Source organism: Neomonachus schauinslandi, chromosome 8 (genome assembly GCF_002201575.2).
Source record: "Neomonachus schauinslandi chromosome 8, ASM220157v2, whole genome shotgun sequence".
Lineage (NCBI taxonomy): Eukaryota > Metazoa > Chordata > Mammalia > Carnivora > Phocidae > Neomonachus > Neomonachus schauinslandi.
In genome coordinates this window covers 22,567,974-22,577,930 of record NC_058410.1, presented here as the reverse complement: position 1 = coordinate 22,577,930, position 9,957 = coordinate 22,567,974, and the positions used below count along the sequence as shown (strand labels likewise).

General features: G+C 38.6%; 1 protein-coding gene across 9 annotated transcripts in view; it reads left to right on the top strand.

The window, feature by feature from the left end:
• Positions 1–116: 116 nt before the first annotated feature.
• The window catches only part of AIG1 (androgen induced 1), a 241,224-nt gene continuing 231,383 nt past the window's right edge, over positions 117–9,957 (top strand). For all 9 annotated transcript variants that reach the window (XM_044917722.1, XM_044917720.1, XM_044917721.1 and 6 more), the window contains exon 1: positions 117–312. In XM_044917722.1, the coding sequence (XP_044773657.1) occupies positions 172–312 (141 nt within the window). In that variant the 5' untranslated portion in view covers positions 117–171. The remainder of the gene's footprint in view (positions 313–9,957) is intronic.

Genomic DNA, 9,957 nt, shown 5'->3' with positions numbered 1-9,957 from the left:
TGGCAGCCTGGAAGGCGGGGAGCGAGGGCTGGAGGCGCAGGGCGCGCGGGGGCGGGCGCCGGGAGAACCCTGGCCGGCCGCGGGGCGGGGCGGGGCGGGGTCTGCGGCGGGCGCGCCCTGCGCCTCCAGCCCTCGCTCCCCGCCTTCCAGGCTGCCAGGCCTTTCGCGAACATGGCGCTTGTCCCGTGCCAGGTGCTGCGGGTGGCGATCCTGCTGTCCTACTGCTCTATCCTGTGTAACTACAAGGCCATCGAAATGCCCTCGCATCAGACCTACGGCGGGAGCTGGAAATTCCTGACGTTCATTGATCTGGTAAGGCCTTCCGCTCCCCTCCCCCGTCCGCCCTGCACCCGAGTCGGTGTGGGTGGGTGGGTGGGTGCGCGGGCACCTGCGCGCGCCTCCATCCTCCACTGGTGTCCTCGCCTCTTCCTCGGTGATTGCGTCTAAAGGCCTGGCTGCCTCCGTAGCCGCACCTCCGAACCACCCGTTACAGGGTAGGTGGGGCACGAATGGAGGTGGGCACAGCCAGGTGGTGGGCTATTTGGAGGGGAACACAGACCTGCTTCTAAGAGGTGACACGGAAAGAGTCTCAACTTAACAAATGGATCAGACGACCTTGATCGTGAGTGGCCTCAGACCCATGCGCCCTCAGCACGCTTTCCAGAGCACCCACCGTGGGATCGAGTTGCAGCAACTGAAGGAAACTGGGTATTGTCGAATTACTTGGAGCTTCTTCTGAAAGGACCAAAATCCTCATAAAGAAGAGAAAGCACCTAATAAAGTTGTCTTCTTTGCATCTGTTTTCTTGCCCATTGTCAGTAATTTACTTCTAACCTTTCTCCCAGAAATATTAGGGGAGAGGTTTTCAAAATACATTACCAGTATGTCTTGTATTACACTCTTTATATTTCCACCTAAGAGTTTTCAGTAGTTTGCATAAGCAGCTCTGCTAGCACAACAGGATAGCCTTGGCAGTTGCAGTTGTTTTTGGTTTTTTTTAAAAAAGCTTATCTACTTCTGGCACTAAAAAAAGGCCAGAGCATCAACATATGAGCATAAGGCCCAATGATGACATGGAGTGAAATCTAGGAGCTTAAGGGGGAGAGGTGACTAATTTAGACTGGGTGAAACACACACTCAACAATGACCAAATATGGGTGGAGGGTTAGAACCAAATCAAGGAGTTCCAAGGACTAGAGAAAATGTAGAAGCAAATCCTGGGACACCAGAACTACCCATCCAAGATTATACACAAGGTTGGCTGGCTGCATAAGCAAGATTATAATCTCTAATTGTTGACCCTCTGTTTTGATGAAGAGAACGTGATATTTCCAAAGGCTTAGGATCCCTCAAAGAAATGTAGTCAGAGGGCTTTTTGTTTAGAAACACCACTTTATATTTGTTTCATGTTAGATACTTTCAAAGAAGAATTTAAGTGCTTTTTCTCAGCAGTTTCCAAACTATGCACATGCCTTTGGGCTCCAAGACTTCCCAGGGCATAGAGGGTTTCAAGGGTTTCAATTTTCAGATCCTCAACTTCCATCTCTTTCTTGAAACCGATCTGCCTCTGAGCATGGATAATGCCTGCCAGTTCTCCTTCCTTCTTCCTCATTCATCCAAGGGATGAGCACATGACAAGGCTCTGTGCTTTATTTATCTGTTCCTTTTAGCATTCAGAATACAGATTGTCATCAAGACTATCTTCACATTTGACTGAAAAAACGAAGTCAGACTTGTTTTGACAGAAAGTCTTATTGGGTTGATTGGCTTGGCAATGAGAATGGGCTCTGCCAATTAAATTATGTGATAGAGCAGACATTTTCCATAGATTGAATGAGTGAAATCTGCAGCCCTGAGGTTCTGATAAATATGTATTAGAGCATTCAAAATCATGTTCCTTTTTCAAGTGTTTAAACTTATGTTAAAAATGTTTAGATGTTATTTAAAAATATGTGCATAGATTTTCAGAATTCTTCTAGGGGCTATGCAAATAAAATTCCTCTTGGATCACTACCTTATCCCATTCCTTAATCAGAGCTCATTAAAGCTAGCCTGCTCCAGTGTCGCCAAGGAGCAGTGTTGAGCTGAAGTATTGTTTGGAGACCCTACCAGAGCCATGGGAACCATGAATAGTTCTCAGAAGCACCTTCGTATTAGGTACAGTTTGGGGGGAGGGGCAAGGAAGGGGGTCAGCAGGTGAGAGGGGTAGAAATTGAGGGTATCAGTTAACCCGTGAGAGATGACTACTTCTCACATTGGCATTGCTTACTGTGTGTTAAAAAACAAGGTTCTCAAGAAACAATATACTTCTCATAACCTTTGTATGACATGATACCACAGTAGAGCCAATCTGACTCTGCGGAAACTGCCATACAGTTTCTATTTTAGCACATGATGACTGGACATGCCTGTTTTAAATATTTAATCACCACAAATATACTTTTATCTACTAGAATTCAGGCCGTAAGTTCAACCTTGATTCCGTTTGTTTCATATTTAGATTCGGTTTGTGTAGGGCCTTCAGCCAGTTATTCAGACTTTTTACTTTCTGTGACTTCTGATTGAAATATAATAATTATCTTTAATCAAGAGTTCCTGTGAGAAAGTATGTCTAGACTATATTCATAAAAACATTCATGCAAAGTGTTATTATTTTAATGATTAGAGAGATTTAGAGTCTTTAGAGCTTATGCATTGTACAGTTGTTGAAACCATCGCCTGCGCAGTCCTTAGTAATGGCATGAAAAAATTAGGCTACTATAATTTACCTATTTGACTTTTCATTTTTTTCCATGTTTAAAACAAACTCTGAACTTTATTACTTAGTGCCCTGGACAGTTTTAATGATTCTAAGCTCATTAGAGCAATTTTAGAGAAGGCTTTGGCTTCTAAAACTTTAATGAGAAGGCCCTTTTTCTAGCCAACTTGGATTGCAGAGTCAGGACATTATCCTGGTGGCCACAGTCTGATTCCATGTTCCACCGCATCGTTTTACCAGAACCTAAGTCAGGGGTCTCAGGCTACATGTATCCGGGAGCCAATGGCTCTGTGGCAGTGTCCATTCCGGCAATATCCGTATCTCTCACTGAGTATTAGAGTCATCCCAACAGTGTCAGAGCTCATGGGGAAAAACTGAAACACAGGTTTTTGCTATCTGTAATCTTACACTGTTCTTCCCGGAAGAACTTCTTTTCCTAGCATTGAAAAACTGTAAGAGAACTAAAGTGTTTCGAAAATTCAAGTTAGTAAATAGAAACGGAACCCTGTCTTGGTGTGGTAGGCAGACTAATGAGCCCTCACAGATGTCTACATCTTAATCCTTAGAACCTGTGAGGGTGTTAGGTTACACGGCAAAGGAAATTAAGGTTGCTTGTGAGCTGACCTTAAAATAGGGAGGCTATCCCAGATTATCCATGTGGCCCGATGTAATCACAGAGGTTCCTAAAATGGAAGGAAGCAGAAGGGAAGAGTCCATTGGAAGAAGATGTGACTGTGGAAGAAAAGTCACAGAGAGACACAACATTGCTGGCTTGGAAGGTAGAGGAAAGAGCCAAGAGCCAAGGAATGTAGGAGGTGTGTAGAAGCCAGAAAGAACAGAAAATAAGTTCTTCTCTAGAGCCTTGAGAAGAAACCAAGTCCTGCTGACACCTCGATTTTAGCCCAGTGAGACCCATTTTGGACTTCTGACCTCCAGAACTATAAAATAATAAATTTGTGCTGTTTACGACACTGAATTTATGGTAATTTGTTATAGCAGCAATAGAAAACTAGTACAGTTGGTTTTAAATCCTCTGACCCAGAAAAAAACTTAAATGTTGTTGTACTTATGCAGTGACTCAGCTAGTTCTTTGTGTGTATTAGATAACTGGTTAATTTTAGCTTTAGCTTTAACCAAAATAAAGGTTTTTGCCTACTGCATCCATGACACTATGCAGAGGAGACAACAATGGGCACTATGAGAATCTATAAAAACTGAACAACATGGGAAAAACTAGGTCTTTTCTTTACTGTGAAGTATTTTAGAATCTATCGTTATGCAATAGGCCATGTCAGGAGAAGGAATACTCTCTTAACTAGAAATAAGCTAGAAAGACAGAAAATCTAAATGAACTAATGTTTAATATCTCCTTAGCCAGTATCACAGCTGTTGAATTTTCTTGAAATGATGCAGATTCATTCACTTATTTGCTGATTAAAGGTTAATTCCCTAAGTTATACAGTAATTGCTCCCAAAGATAGTAAAAATGAAGAATCGGAATAAAACCAGAATAAATAAATTAAAAGAAAAAGGCATTTGTATGTTGAGACCTTAAAGTAGTGCTGGAGTGTAATAGGTGTTTAGTAAACATTTGAATAAATGGAAACTTTCCAGATATTCAGTGAGTTTTCTTGTCCTATTCCCTCCTAAAATATTCAGAATAATAGGGATTTTTGAAACATGCCAACCAAAATTTTCTTTAGATGTGTATGGTACAATATCTAACACATGAGTCAGAATCAACTTCTTTGAAAAACATGAGCTGGACAGTTGTTATGTAAAAAATTAAATTAATACTGATACTGAATTTAAGACCTTTTGATTTTTAAAGACTGATACAGAAATAGGCTATCCCATTTGCTCTCATTTGGAGTGTTCACCATTGTGAGGGTTCTAGTGTCTTAGGGCTCCGTCCTATTCATTGTTTGTCTTGTACTGACTTTTCCTTCATGTGTGGGCAGAGCACTGTTTAGACCCCGCGTCCTCCAAGTGTGGTCTGAGGGCAATAGGAGTGACCTTATCAGGGAGCCTATTAGAACTGTGGAAACTCGGGCTCCACTCCAGACCTTCCGAACAGAATCCACACTTTTAGTAAGATTATTACATGACTGCTTGGCATGTTCTGGTTTGGTAAATGCTGGCCTAGGCCACACTGGTTTTGTTTTGTAACTTAACATGGAATAGCCTATAGGATGCAGCCTCAGTATTAATTCTGCCCTCTATATTTAAAGCATATTTAAACATATTTTGAAACATATTTAAGGTGACTTTTACTGTGGCATAATTAAAAATATGTTGTAAAAAATTACAACTTTAAAATAAAATAAAATAAAAGAGAGTTGTATGTATTAGGCACCAGGAAGAGGTTATTTATTGCAATTGAAAAAGAAATTTAGCTCATCTTCAGGGCAACCAAGGCAAAAAAAGAATACATATTTGACTGCATTGTCTTTAGCATTGGAATAAAGGAAGCGTAGCAATTTGTCAGGAAAAATAGAGTGGTTCTTTCCAGGCACTGACTTTTTAAGGTTATTTATCTCTCAGACTGTCATATAAAGGACATTGGGTAACATCATAGATAATGCCTTTGATTGATTTTTAGCAGAATATATAGAAATATTCTTAAAACTGAAGTTTCTTTCATTGTGGTTTTTATGAAAGCCAAAAACATGGTCTTATATTTTGACTGGGTGAAGGCATTTTTGTAAAGGCTTAAAGTAATATAATCTAGGTATTTATTTTTGTTATCTAAATCCTTATTGCAAAAGAATTTAAGAAAATCACAGAGGGAGCAAGATAAATAAGAGCTCAGATGTTGAAAAGCTTGGGGTGTTCAAAGAGCAGGAAATGGTCAAGTATACCTAGGGGATACTTTTTCTTTCTTTCTTTCTTTTTTTTTTTTTTGCTTTAAGACATGCTAAGAATTTTTGACATTTTAAAAAAATGTTAAAAAGAATAAATTGCATAAGTATACTAACGAAAGCATTTAAGTTTGTCTTATATTTACTTATGTACTTGTAATAAAATATTCTTGACTCTAGTTCATGGCTTAATTTTAAATAGGAAATAAAATATCTTGAGAAGAGATTCTGTGTATCATTATGTAACTATGGTATTTCATTTTGCCAGTCATGTAAAGGCCAGTAGTTCATTGAGTACTCTGAACAAAATTAGGTGGGTTTTTTGTTTGTTTGTTTTGTTTTGTTTGGATATCATACAAAGAGGGTGAAACTGCACATTTTTTTTCCAGTAGAATTAGACTTGATCCTAAAATGTGCACATAAACTTTAAGGATGAAATAATGCTTTTTTCTAACCCAAGGGAAGAATTGTGAGTATAATACTTCACATAGAATCCTCTTCACCCTCTTTGAAAGTGTTTCTTTTGGATTAGACATAAAATAGGGGCCTGGTTTTGTCCGAGTGGGGGAAATAGTTGATGATATAATCACGCATTCCCTTTCTTAGTTGCAAATGTTATTGAAATTACAGAAAGTCATCTGACCACCAGTTGAGGTCACTTTTTTTCCCATCCCTGCCATCCTCCATGTCTGGTATAACATTTAGCAAAATTGGTAGCTGCTCTTGAGGGTTTTTATTTGTTTCTCTGTGTTCCCCTGAAATGTCATATGTTTCTGTGGAAGTGTGAACAATAGTACAATTTTCCATATTGAATCAGATGTTCCTGTGATCCAAGCATATTTGGAAAAATCTTAATGCTTCAGATTCCATAACAACATAGCTTTCTTTTGTGTCTGGCAGCCTGTGGTTAGACAGTTAAAGGGCCCATTTCTCACCTGCAGGGTAGTCCTGCCAGGTATAGTGAGCACAGAGAACTCTTTGAATGTGAAAGAGCCCGCGATGGGATCCATTGTGGAGTGCAGCAAGATATGGAAGGTAGCTTTGATAAGCTAGATCAAGACATGCTAATCAAGAATAACCAGAGAAATTGCTTGAATTTGCAATGTGGCAAGAATTACTACCATTCTGAAGCTTGAGAAAATGGATGTGTTCATTTACAGGGCTTTGGAAACATGGAATTCTAAAAAAGTCAGTTAGACAATGGTCTAGCCCCTTCGTATTGTCTTATATTTAGACCTGTCAGGCTGTGTTATAATTTAAAATTTTAATATCAAAAACAACACATAGAATTATAGAAAATTTGTACAATACAGAAAGCCATAGGGAAGAAAGTATATTCCATTTTAATGATCCCTGATTTTCTGTGCGCCTTAGTATTTTAGTGCTTCAAGATGGTATTTATTTATTTTTTTTAATTTTTTTTAAAGATTTTATTTATTTATTTGACAGAGAGAGACACAGCAATAGAGGGAACACAAGCAGGGGGAGTGGGAGAGGGAGAAGCAGGCTTCCCGCCAAGCAGGGAGCCCAATGCGGGGCTTGATCCAAGGACCCCAGGATCACGACCTGAGCCGAAGGCAGACGCTTAATGACTGAGCCACCCAGGCACCCCTATTTATTTTTATTTTTAAAAAGATTTATTTATTTGAGAGAGAAAAAGGACAAGCTGGGGAGGGGTGGAGGGAGAGGGAGAGGGAGAATCTCGAGCAGACTCCTTGCTGAGCATGGAGGCCGAGGCAGGGCTTGATCCTACAACCCCAAGATCATGACCTGAGCTGAAACCAAGAGTTGGATGCCTAACCGAATGAACTACCCAGACACCCCAAGATGGTATTTATTTCAGAGTTTTGTATATACACAGAAACATACATAGAGAATCAGACTGCAGAAATACATGTATATGTATATATGTGTATGCACATATATATAGTCAGATTAAACAAAAAATTACATTCTTTGCAAAAAATTATTTTTAAATTATAGAGAAATATATTTATCACTCAGAGATACCAATGTTAGGATTTTGGTATTTGCCTTAAGCCATATATATTTTTTCCTTTAAAATATAAGTTCAGTGTATACATATGGTTTGTATGCATTTATTTTTTAAATTAACCTACACCAAAATTCACTTTTTGGTGTACAGTTCAGTGATTTTTGACAGATGCATAGAATCATGTAGCCACCACGATCACATAAAAATATTCTTTTATGCTGACCCCTTACAGTTAAATCCTTCCCTGGAACCACAGATTTGTTCCCTATTCCTATAGTTTTACTTTTCTAGAAAATATATATAAGGCATACCATGGTAGCCTTTGAGTCTGGTGCTTTCCATTTAGCACAATACATTTTAGATTCCTCCATGTTGTATATATTGATGGTTTGTTCCATTTTATTGTTGAGTAATATTCCATGGTATTGATGTACCACTTTGTTAATCCATTCATAAGTTAATATGCATTTGAGTTTTTTCTAGTTTGAGGTGATTATGAAAAAAGCTGCTATAAACACTTACATACAAGTTTTTGTATGAACATGAGTTTTCAATTTTTTGAGTAGGTACCCAGGAGTGGAATTGTTTGGTTATATGGCAAGTATATGTTTGACTTGATAGAGACCACCAAACTATTTTCCAGAGTGGATGTGCCATGTTGCATTGCCATTAGCAATTCATGAGAGTTCCAGTTGCTCTGTGTCCTCATTAGTGTGTAGCATTGTCGGTCTTTCTTCTATTTTAATGATTCCAGCTCTTGTTTTGGGGGTTGTTGTTGTTTTTTTTTAAATAAAGATTTAACTTATTTATTTGAGAGAGAGAGGACACGAGGTGGGGTGAGGGGCAGAGGGAGAAGGAGAAGCAGACTCCCCGCTGAGCAGGGAGCCTAATGCAGGACTCAATCCCAGGACACCAGGAACATGACCTGAGCTGAAGGCAGACGCTTAACTGACTGAGCCATCCAGGTGCCCAAGATAAGTGTACTTTTGATCCTCTTTGTATGTTTTCCTCATCCCCTGCCCTGCCTCCCCTCTAGAAACCACCAGTTTGTTCTCTATATTTAAGAGTATGTTTATCTCTTTTTTTTTTTTCTCGGTTTGTTCATTTGGTTTTTAAATTCCATGTATGAGTGAAATCATGTGGTTTTCGTCTTTTTCTGACTGACTTATTTCACTTAGCACAATACTCTCTAGGTCCATCCATGTTGTTACAAATGGCAAGTAAATCTTTTATATGTAATTGGCATTTTTACTGAGGCAATTGTAGATTAATATCAGTTGTAAGAAATAACACAGAGAGATCTGTATAGGCTTTACTCAGTTTCCCCCAATAGTGACATCTTACACAACTCTAGTATATCACAACCAGGATGTTGACATTTAAACAGTCAAGGTACGGAACCCCCCACAAGGACCCCTCATGTAGCACTTTTATGGCCATACCCACTTTCTCCCTCTACCCATCCCCGATTGCTGGCAACCATTAATTTATTCCCTCTTTCTATGGTTTTGTCATTTCAAGAATCTTATATAAATGAAATGATGTACATGTGACTTTTTAGAATTGGCTTTTTTGACTCAGAATAATTCTCTGGAGATTCACCCAAGTTGTACATGTGTCAATAGTTTGTTCCTTTTTATTGCTGAATAGTATTTCATGGTGTAAGTGTATCACAGTTTAACTAGTCACCCATTAGAGGACATCTGGATTGTTTCCAGTTTTGAGCTATTGTGAATAAAGCTGCTATGAACATTCATGTACATATTTTTGTGTGAACATAAGTTTTTATTTCTCAGGCATAAATATTGAAGAATGCAGTTGCATTCTTTTCCGAGTTTTTAGTTGTAATGAGTGAGAGTGATAGGCTATAGTCAGTTTTCACCATCTTGGCTGACACCAGAAGTAGCTTACATATAATTTTAATATCTGTTCTTTTTCCACCTAGCATATTTTGTAAACATTTGCCTCTGCCATTATACATTCTTCCATAATGTCATTTTTAATGACTGCATATTCCTTAATATAGATGCTTGTATTGATTGTCTTGTTGAACATATGAATAGATAAGTCTTAACACACGTATGTGATTATTTTCTTTGGATAAATTCTTAGAGGCAGAATTGCTATATTAAAGTCTTTGAGAGATTATCTTAACTTTAAATCAATCAGTTTACACACTCTCCCATATTTGGAGTACTTATTTCTCTATAATCTAGCTTAACACTATGAATAGAAAAATACTTCCACTGATCACTCAAGGTCCTTAAACTTTACAATGTCCTGTCCAGGAGATGCCCTGCAAATATTTCCTCACATATCTCATAAATGTAAATGATTAGGTG